The 19,909-nt window shown below is 44.5% G+C and overlaps 1 protein-coding gene across 5 annotated transcripts in view; it reads left to right on the top strand.

Annotated features, from left to right (window-relative positions):
• The window catches only part of LOC146353923 (E3 ubiquitin-protein ligase RNF213-like), a 208,397-nt gene that overhangs the window by 42,608 nt on the left and 145,880 nt on the right, over nt 1-19,909 (top strand). For all 5 annotated transcript variants that reach the window (XM_084837681.1, XM_084837679.1, XM_084837677.1 and 2 more), the window contains exons 10-15: nt 2,180-2,375; nt 3,453-3,508; nt 6,006-6,159; nt 12,057-12,215; nt 15,919-16,017; nt 16,663-16,785. In XM_084837681.1, coding sequence (XP_084693807.1) covers nt 2,180-2,375; nt 3,453-3,508; nt 6,006-6,159; nt 12,057-12,215; nt 15,919-16,017; nt 16,663-16,785 — 787 coding nt within the window. The remainder of the gene's footprint in view (nt 1-2,179; nt 2,376-3,452; nt 3,509-6,005; nt 6,160-12,056; nt 12,216-15,918; nt 16,018-16,662; nt 16,786-19,909) is intronic.

Here is a 19,909-nt window from a genome sequence, read left to right as displayed (position 1 = left end):
TGACCTTGACCATACCTCAGACCCTTCTCTTGGAACTCTCCTTCATGACTGGTAATACTACGCTTGTTAGCTCTACTTGCTCACTGGCTGTTCCTGGTTTGAACTGCCCTCTTGCTGGACTGATAGAACCATGCTTGACCTTTTGCCTATCTGCTCACTTGCTATCAGATTTGCCCAACAGTTGGTCCTTGAACCTGACCCAGGTGTAGCAGAACATTAGGTAGTTTCATAGTAGTCATGAAATCTTGAGCCACACCTGAAAAGGATGCTGCACCTAAAAATCTGGAGGGCATAGTTGGAAGAGTGTTAGTTGCCCCCTTTGCCCAGTCATGTCTTTAGAATACATGCCTGTTTAACCAAGATCATATCCAGAGCATGTTCTTCCAGGATCATATACTACATGGCAGTTGTTTTATATTTTCAAACCTGGCATTTAGAGAAGAATCTTCAGACTTTGTTGGTCATTGAAATGTGGAAAGGGGACTGGAAGGAACAATAGTTTGAACATGTATAATATTCCTTCTCCTTACATGGCTTGTCCAGTCTCCACCATGATAATGCCACCCACGTCTTTTCACATAAGTGTTGGCATGGCTCTACTCTCCCATCCATGCCTTGCTTAATCACTAGAGCCCCCCCGCTGTGCCCCCCACACATACACATTACACAAGCAGTAAAAACTAAAGAGCCAGATAAGCCCTTCAATATAAAGTATAGCAGGCAAAATACATAAAGTGCACATGAAAGATGTTACAATTAAATAACAGACCAAACTGTTAAACAGAAAATGTCAAATAGAAATAGATCCTTAATTTCTGCTTAACAGGAAAACATTTAGACATGTTTGTCTGTTTCAACATCAAAACTATTCAATTTGTAATTCTTGTAATACCAGATAGTACAGGGACAAATAAATGACTAGGAGCAGATGGAAATAATCTTGCCCTTGCATATACCTGAAATGTCTACTTCAAAGGACAGATCCCTCTAGTATCCCTCCCCTGTATCTTACTGCCAAGCAGTAGATGGTGTTACGGGTTGCTAGGAACTGGGGCTCCTCACCTAGGCACCATTCTGACTCCAGCCTTTTGATGGTCTCAGTGGCTCACTTATGGAAGTAAAGAGAGGCACAAGAGATGGTGGAAACCAGGAACAGTCCTTCCCTTGTCCTCTTACTGTTCCTGCTGCTGTAGTTCTTCTAGCTGCTGTTCTGTCCAGGCTGCACTGGCCCTGGGGAAGTATTCTATCTGTTGGAACTTGCTGCCTAGCAGAGGATGTTGTTACTGGTTCCTAGGGAGAGTTGCTCAGAGCATCTCCTCCACCTGTTGTCTAAATGGTCAGTTCCAGTTGACATAATTGTTTAGCTTTTATGTAGAGAGAACAGAAGTGTTCAGATTAATAGTTGCAAAGTGGAAAAAAGAGTCTCAAGATACCTATATCCCTTATTTGCTCTATGATATTACTATTAATGGAAAAGTGACCCAATGAGCTATGAGGCATATGTGTGCAAACGCAGGCTACTGTGTGCATATCCCTAGCTCAATGAGGAACCGCTGTTGCAAATGGATGCGGCAAATAGGATTCCCCTCCCTAATCCAGCTGCTGGGATTGTGTTTGTGGAGCCCTCTTCAAAAAGCAGTAATTGTACCTGTCAGCAGTTTGAAGAAAAATCCCTGTACTTAATTACAGTGGATGATGGCACCACATTGGTGGTCATCAATTAATATTTTCTTTAATGACTTACTGCTAGAACCACAACTTCACCAGGTCGTTTGCTGTGTTCACTTTATTATTCAGCATTTAGTTTCACCTGCTGTAGCTAGAGGCAATATTGGAATATCCAGTAAGGACAACTAAGACATAAAAACTCTTTTATAAAATCACTCTGAGTATTCTGCAAATTGAGAAAAGAGAGATCTTCATGCCATTCTAGGAATGGGATGGTTAGCCTCAATATTACATTTATATTCTTTAAATATTAAATTTGGTATCTATAACCTTGGCAGCAAGCTGCCGGGAGTGACCAGAGTTTTACAAAATCCTTTCCACTGCTAGGACTAGAGTTGAATGGGAGGGGGGGTGTCCTTCTGTCAATCAATAATCTTCCTGATAATGCTCAGTTTTTGGTGTACTTGCCATTCTTCTCTGTATATTGAAATGCTTTATCTGTTTTTTGCAGGGTTTTATTACGACTAATGAAAGAAAAGGAGCATTTGCTGAAAGGAGATAGAGCACTGTTCAGGTCATGGTTCTCTTTGCTACCTCTGAGGGACTTGGCTGAATTTATTTCTGACTTTCCTGCTGATCCACTGGACTGCCTTCTAGGAACTTTTTATAGACTGGAGAATGAGAAAATCACATATTATAACAATTGGGTTTGTTCTGATTTTTTTAAATTATTTTTTAAATCTGTATAAAATGTAGTTGTGTTCAGCACACATTGTAATATTCCTCTTAGTTGCAGTAGCAAGTCAGTCAGTAAACAAGACTTTACCAGTTTAAAATAAAGAATGCTGAGTTCTGCAAAACATAGAATCTTGATAGTCCTGACCAAAGTTATAACCCTATTACATTTGAAGGGACCTGGAGGTCCTTTGATTTGAACAGCCTTCATTGAGGCAGCATATTTTATACCAGATTCATTTCAGTCACTCAGAATTATAGTATGCTATGATGCTACAAACAGAGAGAGGAAAATCCAAAATACAGTATACCAGAGAGTCTTCTTTGAGCAAACCCAGGAACGAAGTAGTAAGTTACAAGATACAGGTAGAAACAGGCAACAAGTTTATTTCTTGATCAGATCTGCAACAGAATCCTTAAATATTGACCCTGTCCAGACACACATTGGGTGGTTAGGGTAACCATGCTGCAGGGTGGTTAGCGCTAATCACTGAGAGAGACCCTGCCACACGTACAGCTAACCATGGCCCGCAGTGTGGTGATTTTGCGCACATGTGCAAATGCACATTTTAGCAATATACGAGGATAATGTGTGTTTTAGTGATATACAGCGATTTTGCGCAAATGCGCATTTAGCGATATGGTGATTTTTGCACAATTTTCTGCCTTTTGTATTTATTTTTTGCTTATTTCTGCAATGGAATCAGCAAGAAAGAAGAAAATGGCCAGCAACAGCCATCAGCGGCCCCACTCCTGTAATGGCTTTTGAGCTGCTGAGGCTGCTGGGATGCGTGATGGAGTGGTTGGAGGACTGCAGGAGGGAAGGTGGTTAGAGAGTGGCTAGGCTAACCACACTGCAGGCTATGGTTAGCTGCACGTGTGGCAAGGGGTCTTGTGGTGGTTAGTGCTACCCGCCCTGCAGCATGGTTAGCCTAACCACCCTGCCCAATGTGCGTCTGAATAGGGTCATTGTATAATTTGGCACTTAGACAAGGTGATTGTGGAGATATCCTGGTTCTCTGATCTAATTTTTGTCACTATATCCTTAGGAGGTAGTAAAACTTCTGAAGACAGTGTTGTCCATCCTCCGTGATAAACAAGATGGGTAAGTGAAAAACGTGTATACCGTCCTTATAAATTGCTCAACTGGAAGACGATCTACTGAAATAACAGAATCTTTGAGGACTACCCTGTTTAACAGTTTGATTAGAACTTATTTTAACCCTGACCTAGTTTTTAAAATGTAGACTTTCTTCTTGTTAACTCTGCTTTCCCAGTACTGAGGATGTAAATTCCAGTCTCCACTGAAGTGAGTTCTGTGATCATGGGCTAGTGGAGACGGTTGGGGTTGACCAACAGATCCCTTCGCTCCTTCCCCCATTCCATGATTAATATATATCACTGGAGTCCCACCATGCTGCCTTGTGGGCACCAATGTGCCTGAGGACACCTCTCTTGGTGCCCACCAGTCTCCATGCCCTCCTGATTTTTATTTTATTTCTTCAGGTTTTAAAAAATTATTTTTCCCCCACTGGAAGGTTGTGTTTCCAGAACTATCTTTATTTGGGTTCAGAAGAGTTGTGTTTTGGAGCTCAGAACCCACCTCTGCCTTGTACTTAGGTCCCTGGGAGAGTAACTTTTCTTTTAGTCTCACCGATAGACATTTTATGAATGGACAAGCCCCCTCGATGGCAGCCATTTTGTGAAAGCACCCATGACACACACTCAACATTCCCAATGTGCCCTCCAACCCAAAAAGTTTCGGGACCCCTGCTATATCACTTCTGTTGCTGAAAAGGATGAAAAGGAGGTAGAATGTCATTGTCCCAGCCCATTATTAAACAGCACTGGAAAATGGGGAGAACTCAGAGACTGATGCTTCCAGGGGTATGAGTGCAGCTAAAGTAAGGCTTCTGCCACCCCACTAAATGAGAAACAGATCCTGTATGCTTAGAATAGCTTTTCTTTTTCTTCCCAAGAAATGGGCCAGAATCCAGCGAGCACTTGTAACACCCACAGGAACTTGACAGACCTTTTTAATGCCAACTACAGCTCTTGTTCTGTGTTGGATGCTCCTTCTGATAATTTCTGGCTTTCAGAAGCAGCTTTTTAATGGCACAAGAGGTTGCTGTAGGAAGGGAAGCATGAAAAGACCTGGCGGATAAGTGGAAATCTGTGTATGGCCCTTTGTTTCCCACCCAAGGTATTTTGTCAAGGCTGGTTCCAGGTGTGGGGGTACCTTGGCAGAAGGCCCTTTGTTGGGTCCTTGCAGCAGTCCCCCAAGCAGGCACTCCTGACATAATTCCATTGTGAGAACAGTCCATTTATTCATATTCTATGCCTGGTGTTATTTAACCAGTTATCAATCCATAAGAGTACCTGTCCCATGATGGAGTTTACTCAGGAGCCTTTGGTGAAAGGCTTCTTGAAAGCATTTTGAAAGTCCAAGTATAGAAGAGCCCTATTCAGGCATTCAATCTGTGTATAAAGTAAACACATATGGAGAGGGAGCCCTCTACCCCACCCCCTTGTGAGCCAGGATGAACCAGGGCCTCCACAGATACAGGCGGCCCTCCTCTTCAGACTGTTGCCCTCCACAAGTACAGAGCAATGGAAACATGTGAGGAGGGAGGTGGAGATAGAGCGCTCCTTCTCGTCACATGTCTACTTTATACACAGATTAAATGCCTGAATAGGGCTCAGGTCTCAACTGGATCACCCCCATCCACATGCTTGTTGACAGTCTGAAAGAACTCTAAAAGGTTAGTGAGACAGGACTTACTTTCACAGAAGCCATGTTGATTCTTCTTCAGCAAGACTTGTCCTTCTATATGCATGATAATGTTATCTTTAATAAGATAACCTTTTTACCAATTTGCTTCTGTATGCCTATGCTATCAAATACATGGAAATATGTATGCCTTGGACTGTTACAAAATCCAGTACATTAAGCTGCAGCTATAGTGTTTCCATGAACTCATTTAGAAATGTAAGGGATTACAAACCTTCTAGTCCTGCCTCTGCCAAAGGCAGAATAATTCTCCCACCAGCCCCTCACAGATAACTCTTTGTAATCCAGAGCTACTGTACTCCAAACAGACAATAGGTTGTCTGTAGAAGATTGATAGGCCTTGCTCCAGATTTCTTCTTCAGTTGAAGGCAGATGGTCAAAAGTTCAATGATGTCACATTTGAGTTCTTTAAGAACACTTGGATGAGTGCCATCTGGCCCTGCTGAGTCATTACTCTTTAATTTCATTACATGGTTCTAACACTTGCCACTTGGTAAGGCCTATTTGACATAGCTTTTCAGGTATACTCCATGAAAAAAGAAATAGGAGAAGTGGCCTATACACTGAAAAAGCTCTCAGTGACTTTCATGTGCTGCCTGTTCACACAGCATTATAGACTGTTCAGCTTCCTACAGAGAATGAATAGGATGAAGGGGAACGTATCTCACTCTATAGAATCTTGCAGATGAAGCTTGAATTAGAAACACCACTAGTAGGATCCTCTGGGTTTGTTTGTTATGCACATATATTTACCTATACAGAATCCAATTCCTTTATATTACAAAAGCAATTAAAGTCTTCCACAATTTAGCATGCCACAGCAGGACACTTGGAACATGTTTGTGACTGTCTGCATAAGACTTCATCAGATGATATGCAACAACACCCAGATGCTACAGTATTACAACATACCAGTTACATCAGCTGAGATTGTTTCAAGGATCCTTGAACTTGCATCTTTGGAGGTGAGCATCTCTCTGTATATTACACATTTGTACATTTATCTACACCACTGTCTGATTTCTCACAAACCATGTCAGCCCATGTGGGAGAAGGACTGTAAGAAAGCTTTGAGGGAGAGGAAGTTAATAGGCTGAGTTTGGTCAAACCCTGTTACGATCATCTCAGGAAAACTGCTTGTCTCAAATAGCGTTGCATTGCAGATCTAGCCTTTGTGAGCTAAGAACATAAGAGCTTTGCTTGATCAGACCAAAGGGCAACCTAGTCCAGCATTCTGTTTGCACAGTAGCCAACCAGGTACCTATAGGAAGTCCACGAAGAGAATATGAGTGCAGTAGCATCCTCCCACTTGTGTTCCCCAGCAACTAGTGTTGACAGGTAATATATAGAAACTATTGGTTGCCTTATCCTCTATCTTCTAATTTGTCTAATCCAAGGGTGGGGGACTTTTCTGGCCTGAGGGCTGGATTGCTGCCTGTGAAACCTCCCAAGAGGTGCATGCCAGCAGTGGGCATGGCCAGAGCCCAAAATGGGCATGACCAACCCAGTCACGCACACACACCATTCACTTGCGCGCACACCCCTGTATCCATAAAGAAGCCCACACAGCGCCAAAGAGTTCCCTTTTCACCACTGCTGCAATGGCGACAGGAGCTGCTCCTTCAGGAACTGCCTCTTCAAGTTGCTCCATGTGACTTGGTTGGAGTGGTGCTTTTTGATGGAGCCAGCTCCACATAGCCTTCACTGTTTCCAGAAAGGTGAGGGATGCCTGGAGTATCCAGGAACTGTCACTTCAAGGGGCCTGGAGTGTGACAGCTTCCAAGGAAACCAGCTCCTTGCACCACTCATGTCACCTTGAAGGGGAGTCTCTTTGGTATGCAAAAGCTTTTGGGAGAGGGTCCTCTGGGGGCTACAGGAGGAGGCCTTGCAGGCCTTACTAGGCTCATGGGCCAAGGATTCCACACCCTTGGTCTAATCCCTTTTTAAAGCCACCAGGTTGGTGGCCATCACTACATCCTGTAGAAGGAAATTCCATAGTTTAACTATGTACTGTGTGAAGAAGTATTTCCTTTTGTCTGTCTTGAATCTCCCACCACTCAGCTTCATTGAATGACCCTGGGTTCTAGCATTATGATATGGGGAGAAAAAACATATCCATATACACTTTCTCCACATCATGCATAAATTTATACACCTCTGTCATGTTTCTCACTTACTCACCTTATTTAAAAAAGTAAGCATTAACTTTTCCTCATAGGGGAGTTACTCCAGCCCCTTAATAATTTTGGTTGCCTTTCTCTGCACCTTTTCCAGCTCTGCAATATTCTTTTTTTAGTTGTGGCGAGAAGAGCTGTACACAATATTCCAAGTATGGTCACACCATAGATTTATAGAAAGCGATCACAATATGGGCAATTTTATTTTCAGTTCCTTTCCTAATGATACTGAATATGGAATTTGCCTTTCTCACAGCAGCCACAGCTTTCTCAACTATGCTCAGATCTGGGAAACTACAAAATCAGATGCTTGGGCCAGGGAGACGGGGTGACAATATGCCCTGGAGTTTGCCTTTCACTTCAGGGACAGGTTTCTGGCCTCCCCAAGATCCAAAAACCCCTCTAAGCATGAGGCTATGTTGGGGAGTTCAGTCATTTTCTGGATATTGGGGCAATAGATCTCGTCCCTCTGGGCCAGTGGAGATCTGGGGTCTATTCTATTATTTTCTTAGTTCCCCAAAATAATGGGAAGGTATGAGCGATCCTGGACTTGAAATGGCTCAACAAGTTCCTCAGGCACAAGCACTTTACAATGGATATGCTCAAGTTCATGTCAGTGGCCATTTCAGAGCTGGGCTTCCTGACTTCTCTGGAGCACTTGGAAGACCACCTGGCTGTGCCTATCCAATCCTGTCTTCAGATGTTCCTGAGGTTTGCTTATGGGGAAAGACATTTCCAGTACAGGGCAATGCTGTTCAGCTTGACATCAACTCCCAGAATCTTTATCTACACAGTAGGGAGCTACAGAGGTGTTACTTCCTTGCCAAGAGGTGACTGCCAACAAGTCAGACTTATGGGTTTCTCTCCCTCATGCTCTTCAGGTGTCTTGGTCATGGTAGCTGATCCCCCCACAGGTTTTCCACAGGAGTCAGCTTGGCAAGTCCAGTCAAGATTGTAATCATGATGGACACCAGCCTGCTGGGGTGGGGGGCTCACCTGGAAAACTGGGCCACCCAGAGCTTGTGGTTGATGGAGGAATCACTGCTCAGCATCAGACCTTTGGAAATTAGAGCCATAAGCTTGGCACTTCAGCATTTCAGAAATCAGATCAGCGGCAACCACCTGTTGATAAGGACGGACAACATATCTACCAAAGTTTACCTTAACAAGCAAGGAGGCACAAAATCAAGAAGGCTAAACAAGGAAGAAGCCTTGGAGATCCTGCACTGGGTGGAGAATCATCTTCTTTCTCCCACACCCATCCATCTTGCTGGGACTGACAACAAGATTGCAGACTGGCTGAGCAGGCAGATGCAGAATGGAGAAGACCCACCCTTGGCTAGTGAGGTGTTTCAGGCAACCATCAATGGATCTCTTTGCCACACCAGAAAACACCCAAGTGTCTCAATTCCTGTCAAGAAATCCTTGCACAGAAGTGGTGGGGTGGATGCCCCAACCAGCCCACAGTTGTTGCTGGAAGTGATCCTGGTGCCCCACACCCCACACCCCATTGGCCCAGGAAGCCATGGTTTCCAGATCTGGTGAACCTCTTGGTCCAGGAGAGCTGGTGCCTTACAGTTTGCAGAGACCTTATCTCACAGGGTCTCTTAGTCCATCCTCATCTGGAAATGTTCTGACTGCATGTGTGGAGGCTGAGCAGTGGTGCTTCGACACCTTGGCTACTTGGAAGAGGTTCTGAACAGAGTACAACAACACTTGGAAGGTGTTTCCTGGTGTTGGAGCTCAGGCAGAGTACTGGGAGGTTATGATCTGTCAGGAGCTTTGGAGTTTCTCCAGGCAGGTCTGCTGAGCACCAGCACACTCAAATGTCAGGTGTGGCTCTGAATAATGTGTTGGGCAACAGGGGGTGGAGTCTGTTGCTAATGAAGAGGTTTCTGAGCGGGGTGGCACTCCATGATCTTCTGGTGGTTCATGGATTTCCCATGTGGCACTTGAATTGGGTGCCTAGGGCCTTGATGGCTTCTCGCTTTGAATCTCTAGCTACTTGTTCTCTTAATCTCCTGATTCTTAAGGCTGTTTTTCTGGTAGCCATCACTTCAGCCAGATGGGTCTCTGAATTGGGACATTGTCATCTGATTCCCAGCTGTGTGAATTCTACCAGGACAAGGTTGTCCTCAGAATGGACTCTTCTTTTCTGCCTAAAGTAAATTCAGTTTTCCATCATCAGCAGGAAGTCATCTTGCCTTCATTTTGCCCCAAGCCAGTGCATCTCCAGGAAAAGGCATGGCACAAATTGGATATGCTTTTACCAGCTTTGGCTGGTTTGCCAGCTACGGCCTCTCCTGGACAGGGAGCTTGAGCACAGTGGTACAGGCATTAGTAACCTCAAGACTGGATTACTGCAATGCATTCTATGTGGAGCTGCCCTTAAGGCTGGTCCGGAAGCTGGAGCTAGTGCAGAATGCAGCAGCTCGGCTGTTGTCGGGAGCTGCCCCCTTTCAGCATGTAACTCCTTTGCTGAAGGAACTGCACTGGCTGCCTATTTGCTACCAGGCCAGGTTTAAGGTATTAGTACTAGTGTACAAAGCCCTAAACAACTTGGGACCAGGATACCTGAGAGAGCGCCTTGCCTCCTTCCTTACCAACCTTGCCTGGTCACTGAGGTCATCAGAGGGCATGTTCCTGGTGGTTCCACATGGACCCATGGCCCGGTTGGAGTCCACCAGGAGAAGAGCCTTCAGCGTGTTGGCCTGTGGAATTCCCTGCCTTTAGAGATCAGGCAGATGCCAACATTGTGTTCCTTCTGGCGCTTCCTGAAGATGTTGTTATTTCGAGAGGCCTTCCTTGCACGACCAGCCATGGTTTGTTAAACTTCACTTTGTTGGGGTTTGTCTTGTCTTTTGCCTTTTTTATGTTTTAACTCTTTTAACCTGTTGTTTTATTCTTTTATCATGTTGTTCACCGCTCCGAAATCTTTTGATGAGGAGTGGTATAGAAATATTGTAAGTGTCAAGGGCTCCTTGGAGGCCTCTCTCAGTCTAATCCAGTAGCCAAGTCCAGACACAGACAAAGGGATTCCTTTCAAAGCTTTATTCTTCTTTTACAACTTAACAACTATACCGTTTGCAACTAGATCTGAGCAGCACAGTACCCATGCCCTAAGTTGGAACAGTTGGTCCCCATTTGAAAGGGAATTACTGGCAGACCCCTGAACTTAAGGACTAGGGAGAGTCCCTCCCCTTTTCCCTTGGATCCTCTGGGCGCAGCCATTGTTTGCGCGCCAACCGGGCACTACGCCTCCTTTCCGCACCCCCCATCTGGCGCCGCTCTCTGCGTCTGCGTCGCGCATCTACCAAGTCTGCTATCCGCGCTCGGTCACTCCCTAGACTGCTATCTAAGCTAGGAATGCTGGTGGGAGGAATCTCCGTCAGCTGTTGGTCCTGGGAAAGAGGAGCGCGCTCCTCTCCCAGGAGCGACTGCTCTTCCTCAGAATCAGAACTACTCTGGGATTCTATGGGCTCAATGTCCACCCTGACATCAAGTAAGTAAATAAATAAAGCATAGGGCCCTCTGCTTCTACCTAGATAGGGCGGCTGCCATTAGGCGGATGAAAGTTTTGTTTGTTTCACATCAGGATAATTCCTTGGGCAAGAAGGCCTCTTCTTCTACCATTTCCAGGTGGTTGAGAGAGTGTATTGCATTGGCTTGCCAATCCCTGGGAAAGCCTCTGCCTGCAGGGGTCATGGCACACTCCCCCAGAGGAGTGGCCACTGCTGCAGCATTCAGGGGCAATGCCTTGATGGAAAGGATTTGCAGGGCAGCCACCTGGGTTTCCTTGCAAACCTTTGCTAAACATTACAAGATTAGTATTTTCTCATTGGCAGATGTGGCCTTTGGCAGCTGGGTGCTGCAGAGGGTGCGTGTACACTGACTGCTACACCATTTGTCGCACCGGAGGAGGTACTGCTTTGATGCATCCCGAAGGTCATGAGAATGCCCTCCAGAAGATGCAGAAGGGAAGTTCCTTACCGTAAATTCCTGTTCTCTGTAACTTCTGGAGGGCATTCCACCTCCACTGGCTAGCTGGTGTAGCTATGTTCCCTTACAGGTTTCTGCCTCTGGCACATATGTGCAGCGGCAGACAGGTCTCCTGGGTCAGTTCTTTTCAGTCCATATTGTTCCATTGTTTTCCGTTTTCAAGGGATTATCGTAGGTGCCTTTGCACTTGTTTTTGGTTTTAATTTTTTTCCTAGTGCTGTTCAGGGTGTTCTCCTTGTCAGGAATTGAGAGGCTGTTGGCTTTTCCAGTCTGGTCTAAGCAGGTAGCCTCTCCACCTGGAGAGGATCATTTAGATTGGACCCTGCCTGTCATCCAGTGGGAGGGCCTAACCTGAAGGTCATGGAATACCCTCTAGTAGATACAGAAAACGGGAGTTCACAGTAAAAAACTTTCCTTTTGCAGAGAGCAGCATTACATAGGTACTAGACAAATAGAAGCCACCAACAACTGCCTAAATAACTTTGGCTAGAGAAAAGGAATATGGAACACCAACAAGAGCTATAGTATATTTCCAGTTCTCTTTACTCTTCCTTCCTACAACTTTAAAAAAAAAGTTTGTTAATGGTCTTAAAGTTTTGCTAGACTTTCACTCTTCTTTATGTACCTTAGTGAAAGGTTGCTTCTTCTGTTCAACAGTGTGTAATTCTTTCCTTTCTGGGTAACAGGTTTCAGGAGAAGAAAACATGCAAAGTACTGAAATGACCAAAATATTCCACAGACTTTGCGAAGAAACCAGGAACTGGTTTTGGAGAGTTTTATCACAACATTTGCTGAAACCTTGTTCAGGTCATAACATAGAGTTTACTTTTCCAGTGGAACTTAGGGTTTGTATTCTGGAATTCTATACTATTTTCCTCTATTTATTTTATTTTATTTATTTCATTTCATTTCTATACTGTCCAGTAGCCAAAGTTCTCTGGGTGGTTCACAAAAATTAAAACCAAAAAGCACACAGTAAAACATTATAAAATATAAAAACATTAAAACCACAATATAACAATACAACCAGAATAAAACCAGAGTAAAACCTAGTTGTTTACAGTAAACTAGTTGTAAACTAGATGAGAGGTTACCAGGGCATGGATAACTGTAGCTAGGCTATCTCTGTCCAGATAAGGACATAGTTGGTATAAACATTAGTGTTTATGATGTTTAGGGAGCAATCCTATGGCCGCTAGACAGTGGCTAGACGGCCATAGGATATGCTGTTTTCCGGGAACCGACTTCGGAGCCTGCACTCCGAGGTCGGTTCCCGGAAAACTGACCTCCCCCCACTTCCACGCTGCCTCAGAGACAGCATGGAGAAGCCCCATCCTCCGTGCTCTGAAGAGGAGTGCAGAGCGGCTGAAAAGGAGTGAGGCTGGGGGTGTTCCAGGGCGGGGAGAGCGGAACTGTGGGTAAGACATATCCTATGTGTCATAGAGCAGCCTCCTCTCCCACTCAGCCCCCCACCCCCCACCCCCCGCAGCTAGACAGTCGCAATCAGCTGTCTAGCAGAAAAAGCAGGGCAGGACAGGCAAGGATGGAATTATTCCCCCGCCCCCATGCTTCTCCTGCCTTGCTTTGGATAGGCAGTCACCTCCAAGTTCAGAGGCAGCCGCCTATCTAGATAGGACTGCACCCTTAATTTGTGTTTATTTTGTTATATTTGTTTGTTAACTGGTTTGAGATCTTGAGTAGTAAGTGGTCTTTAATTTAGGGTGCAATCCTATGCAAGTTTAGACAGAGAAAAGGTGTAAAACTCCCAGCATGCCCCAGTCAGCCATGCTGGCTGGGGCATGCTGGGAGTTGTAGGCCTTTTCCCTGTTCAAACATGCATAGGATTGTGCCCTTTAATAAATAAAATAGGGAAGATAATACTGGCACATCATTTTCCTATCTCACCTTCAAACATCCTTCCTTCCCCTTTTCTAAGTTTAGCCATGCTGCTCTTAGCAGTGCATACTTATCTAATTCCCTTCCTTAAATCAGTTACGCTCTGCTTGTCTATCTGGTGTGTCTTTCTGCCTCCTTCCCTCCATATTTGGTAGGTGGCCCTTCCCACCTCTTACTGCCAGCTGTAACTAAGTTGCTGGTCTGATTTGAATGTTGCAGTGCCTATCAGGTGCACACTGTCAGAGAATCTAGATTTAAAGCCATGTGGTGGGGAAGGTTTTTGCAGCCATGAACATGCCCTCTTCCAAAACCGTGACTAAAACACCCCATACAGATACTTTGGCATTAAATGGACCAGATGCAGCACAGTCCAGTTGTGTAAAGAGGACACCTTCCTTACCTGGCCCATTACCTGCTTAAAGCTTGAAAAAAGGTGCATAAATTTTCCCCAAAGAACTGAGATCCAAAAGAAGCTTTCAATGCCTTCTAGAAAAAAGGCAGCCCTGAAGACTGTTTCATATACAGAGCCAAAGGCATCATCATTAGAGATGGACAAACCCCCTCAGACTTGGTTAAGATTGAGACTGGTAATTATGAGCGAAAGTGGAGAATGCTCTAGGGGGGAAAATGTTGAGAGTTCTAAATTTACTCATCATTTCTGGCCCCAGTCTGTGAGCCCTCCAACTAGGGATGTACGAAAGTCACTTACCTACGCCATTTGCATCCCTGCTCTGAGCCGTGATAGGCTACGTAGATACTTACATAGCCTATCATGGCTTGCCAGAGATGCAAATGGCGGCTGGTGTAGTGGCCGCCATTTGCGGCCGCAGCCTGGCAGCGGCTGGAGCTGCCGGAGTTGCCAGCAGTGGAGCTGCAGCCAGGTAGGCTCTGTTAAGCAGGGCTTTCGCGGGGTGGTGGGGCAGGTTGCTCCATTCCGCCACGGATTCCAGGGGGCCGAATTCACTGGAATTCGGCCTCCCTGGGATCCGTGGCAGAATTCTCTAACATTCCTACCTCCAACCCGCTTACCTGTTGGTGAGAGCTCTCTATCTTACACTCACTTTCCTCCCTCTCAGTTGTAGCAGATCCAAGAACATGTAGTCAGGTACTTTGGGGAAACTGCATTTCCTGGGTTCCTGGATAATCCCATGATTCTGATTCTGTTATTCTGTTGGAAAACTTCAATAATTTCTTGCAAATTCTGAAGAGTATAACCCTATTCATGCATTACTTTCATAGAGGTCCTTTTCTCTGTTGAACCAGGAGTGGGGATGCACTTTTAGCCCCACCTCTAACATCACCTCTCTGGTGTCCATCTTCCGAGTATTGCGTGTGGTTGTTTGCAAAGGAACCCAAAATCAGCTGCTTGCATGTAGGGGCTCCATGCGAATAGGATACCTGGTTGTGGGGGTATCCCAATCAATGTGGAGCCTTTACATATAAGCAGCCGCTAATGTGTTCAAATTCCTTCACAGATGACCATGCTCAGTTTAGGGACATCAGACGGGTTAAAACCGTAGCCCTGTTCCTGCTTCACCATGGTAAGGCCCTACCCGTGAGTAATGTGTGAATAAGGCTTTTGTCTCAAGTCAGGGATCTGGATTCTGACACTGAGATCACCTACTGATGCCAGTTCGGGAAGGGAATTGAAAAGAGCATTTCATGAAAAATCGGTCTCTTCAATTCAACCACACCCTTTGCTCTAAGGTGGATAGCTGGGAGCTTTAAATATCTCCTAGTTTTCTTGCAGACATGTTGTAGCATGGATCCTTGGATATCTTGATTGGCAGCCCCAAAGCAGCTCCTGGTGTCATCATCATTCAACAATGTGGAGTTGGGCATACCATTCCTCCCCCTCCCCCCCATATGGACAATTGAAACTGGGACAGACAATTTCATGGACAATTGAAACTGGGATAGACATTTGAGTTTTAGCATGACCTCTTTGGACTCGTAATACCCCACCCAACACTGTCACTTGTGTGCGGGAGATCATGCAGAGCTGAGATGTAAAACTCATGTATATTTCTTTTGGGCTTGAGATTACCCTAGGCATGTTCAGTTCAAGGGGAACTAGCGGGGAGAGGGCATAGAGGTGAAGCATAGCAAGAGGACATCTATTATACACACACAGCTCCCTGAACATCTATTCAGTATTCCTACAGGAAATAGAGTAGGAAAGGAAAAAGGGGAAAGAGAAACCAAGAGGAAGGGAAAATATGTGCAGGTGCCTAGATTAGAGTGATCTAAGCACCTGTTTTCTTGTCCGTGAGGCAGGGTGACCAAGAGACATGAATCCAGATGGCATAGAGAGGCTCCACTCAAATTGTGTCTACCATGTATCTGTAAGAAGGGACAGATACAATACAATCCCTTATTTTTTAGCCATGTTTAAATTTCAGGGCCTAAGGAACTCCCTGCTACTAGATTCAGAGTTCCACAGATTTACCCTTTTCTGCTGCCACCAAAGTGCAGTTTGACTGGTGAAAAACAGGTTTTAAGGTAGTGTTTACTCCACATTTTTTGCTTCATGTGCCCCTGTCGGACCAAAGCCGATTTAATGAAAATCCACATTAGACATGAAAGTGCTTCACATTTGGTTGCCATGTAGATCCAGCTTTGCTTTTGCCTGAAATTGTATTTCTTCTTTAGGTGTGGGATCAATTTTTGAAAATAAACTTTCTGAATAAGAACTTCACAGAGGAGTGGAAGAAAACTTTAATTATAGATATGCAAGGCCGAATTAAACAGGTACCAAGATATATGGAAATAGTATTTAGCCGAGCTTTCCATGTGAAGCTATGAAAACTGGTATCAGATTTATATGGGTACATGTGAACATTGAACTCTTAATGTCTTTGTTACTCTGCTCCTGGTAGGTCCCATTATTATGTTTGGAAATGATGTTACATAGCATCTTTCAGTGACTTTTCCTTTTCTACCCTCATTATATCAAGCTAAGGATTCATCTAATTTTGTTGTTTTCAGGGAACAAAGAGTTTCAAAGGTATTATATGTATAGTTTTGGCCAGAGACCAGATATTTGGCTTTACCTGTGTGCAGGGCCACCAACTCGCTACCCAGTAGCCGAAAAGGTTGCCCACCCCTGTGTTAGAAGATAGGATAGATCTGTCTCTTGGTCCACTCAACTAGGTTGCCTAGAGAACTGAAGAGACTTTCTATATCATGTGTATTTTACAACTTGAAGCAGCAGAGGCATATTTGTTACATAAATAAAAATAATTTGACATTATTTAAAGTGCTATACTAGAAAGTGTCCTTGGTTTTCTTTTAATACCCTAAATATATTTCTATTCCATGTTTTCTTCTTCTGATAAACATAGATATCTGGAATCTATGATAGTGCTTTGTTTTTATTTTATTTTTCTCTAACAGGAAATTCCAGTTCAGCAGATCAAAGCCTACTGCAGTTCCCATGCAGACTTTGAAAAACTTGATTCTCTGATTGGCAACACATTTGAAAACTGTGCCGTAGAAGCTGTTAACTCAGCACACCAGGTAGGATAAATTCAGATATTGCACCCAAGCCATGGTTGCACTAACATAGTTCACAGTGCAATCCTATATGTTTACTCAGAAGTAAATCTAAATGTATTGATTTCCCCCTTATAAATGTCTTTAGGATTGCAGCCTAAGAATACAAGCTGTGGTTTGAACTTCCAATGGCAAACTGTTACTTAGATCTGCTTGTCTGCTATTATTTTCCCTCTTCTTGGCATTCTTATTTCTGTGGTGCAGCAGTTGATGGAGCTATTCCAAGGCAACAGCCTGTCAAGGGCTCCTTGGAGGCCTCTCCCAGTCTAATCCAGTAGCCAAGTCCAGACACAGACAAAGGGATTCCTTTCCAAGCTTTATTCTTCTTTTACAACTTAACAACTCTACAGGTAGCAACTAGATCTGAGCAGCACAGTACCTATGCCCTAAGTTGGAACAGTTGGTCCCCGTTTGAAAGGGAATTACTGGCAGACCCCTGAACTTAAGGACTAGGGAGAGTCCCTCCCCTTTTCCCTTGGAGCCTCTGGGCGCAGCCGTTGTTTGCGTGCCAACCTGACACTTCACCTCCTTTCCGCGCCCTCCATCTGGCGTCGCTCTCTGCGTCTGCGTCGCGCATCCACTAAGTCTGCTATCTCTGCTCGGTCACTCCCTGGACTACTTTCTAATCTAGGAATGCTGGTGGGAGGAATCTCCGTCAGCTGTGGGCCCTGGGAAAGCAGAGCGCGCTCCTCTCCCAGGAGCGACTGCTCTTCCTCAGAATCAGAACTACTCTGGGATTCTATGGGCTCAGTGTCCACCCTGACACATCCTCCCTTTGCACTATGTAATTACCTCTGGATAAATGCTGTAAAGAACAATGTAAAGAACGTATCGGTAAATCTGTAAAGAACGATGCTGTAAAGAACAATATTGTTTAGGAACCTGGAATGTAAGATCAATGAATCAAGGTAAGCTGGAGGTGGTCAAACATGAGATGGCAAGATTGAACATCGACATCTTGGGAATCAGCGAACTAAAATGGACAGGCATGGGCGAATTTAATTCAGGTGACCATCGTATCTACTATTGTGGGCAAGAATCCCTTAGAAGAAATGGAGTAGCACTCATAGTCAACAAAAGGGTGGGAAAAGCAGTACTGGGGTACAATCTTAAAAATGATAGAATGATCTCAGTACGAATCCAAGGCAAACCATTCAACATCACAGTAATTCAAGTCTATGCCCCAACCACTGAGGCCGAAGAAGCTGAGGTTGATCGGTTCTATGAAGACCTACAACACCTTCTAGAACCAACACCAAAAAAAGATGTCCTCTTCATCATAGGGGATTGGAATGCTAAAGTAGGAAGTCAAGAAATCACTGGGATAACAGGCAGGCATGGCCTTGGTGTACAAAATGAAGCAGGACAAAAGCTAATAGAGTTTTGCCAAGAGAACACGCTGATCATAGCAAACACTCTTTTCCAACAGCACAAGAGACGACTCCGCACATGGACATCACCATGTCAATATCGAAATCAGATTGATTATGTCCTTTGCAGCCAAAGATGGAGAAGCTCCATACAGTCAGTAAAAACAAGACCTGGAGCTGACTGTGGCTCAGATCATGAGCTGCTTCTTGTAAAATTTCGGCTTAAATTGAAGAACGTAGGGAAAACCACTAAACCATTCAGGTATGACCTAAATCATATCCCTGATGAATATACAGTGGAGGTGAGGAATAGATTTCAGGGATTAGACCTGATAGACAGAGTGCCTGAGGAACTATGGACGGAGGTCTGTAACATTGTTCAGGAGGCAGCAACTCAATCCATCCCAAAGAAAAAGAAATGCAAGAAAGCCAAGTGGCTGTCTGATGCGGCTTTACAAGTAGCTGAGGAAAGAAGGGAAGCGAAAAGCAAGGGAGAAAGGGGAAGATATATCCAACTGAATGCAAAGTTCCAGAGAATAGCAAGGAGAGACAAGAAGACCTTCTTAAATGAACAATGCAAAGAAATCGAGGAAAACAACAGAATGGGAAAGACTAGAGATCTCTTCAAGAAAATTGGAGATCTCAAGGGAACGTTTTGTGCAAAGACGGGCATGATAAAGGACAAAGAAGGCAGGGACCTAACAGAAGAAGATGAGATTAAGAAGAGGTGGCAAGAATACACAGAAGAACTATACAGGAAAGATCTTAATGTCCTTGATAGCCATGATAGTGCGGTCACTGAACTTGAGCCGGACATCCTTGAGAGTGAAGTCAAGTGGGCCTTAGGAAGCATTACTAACAACAAAGCTAGCGGAGATGACAGTATTCCAGCTGAGCTATTTAAGATCCTAAAAGATGATGCTGTTAAAGTGCTGCATTCAATATGCCAACAAATTTGGAACACTCAACAATGGCCGCAAGACTGGAAAAGGTCAGTTTACATTCCAATTCCAAAGAAGGGCAACGCCAAAGAGTGTTCAAACTACCGCACAATTGTGCTTATTTCACATGCCAGCAAGGTGATGCTCAAAATCCTACAAGCTAGGCTTCAGCAGTATGTGAATCGAGAACTACCAGAAGTACAAGCTGGGTTTCGAAGAGGCAGAGGAACTAGAGATCAAATCGCCAACATTCGCTGCATCATGGAGAAAGCAAGAGAATTCCAGAAAAACGTCTATTTCTGCTTCATTGGCTACGCTAAAGCCTTTGATTGTGTGGATCACAACAAACTGTGGCAAATTCTTAAAGTGATGGGAGTACCAGACCACCTTACCTGTCTCCTGAGAAACCTGTACGAGGGTCAAGAAGCAACAGTAAGAGCCAGACATGGAACAACCGAGTGGTTCAAAATTGGGAAAGCAGTACGACAAGGCTGCATATTGTCACCCTGCTTATTTAACTTATATGCAGAGTACATCATGAGAAATGCTGGGTTGGATGAATCAGAGATCGGAATTAAGATTGCCGGGAGAATTATCAACAACCTCAGATATGCAGACAATACCACCCTAATGGCAGAAAGCGAAGAGGATCTAAAGAGCCTGTTGTTGAGGGTGAAAGAGGAGAGTGCAAAAGCTGGTTTGAAACTCAACATTAAAAAAACGAAGATCATGGCATCTGGCCCTATCACTTCCTGGCATATAGAAGGGGAAGAAATG

Source organism: Heloderma suspectum, chromosome 2, assembly GCF_057233095.1.
Source record: "Heloderma suspectum isolate Gila_16-S chromosome 2, 16-S_ref, whole genome shotgun sequence".
NCBI lineage: Eukaryota > Metazoa > Chordata > Lepidosauria > Squamata > Helodermatidae > Heloderma > Heloderma suspectum.
The sequence above is the reverse complement of the archived record's forward strand: the minus strand, read 5'-3'. Positions and strand labels throughout refer to the sequence as shown.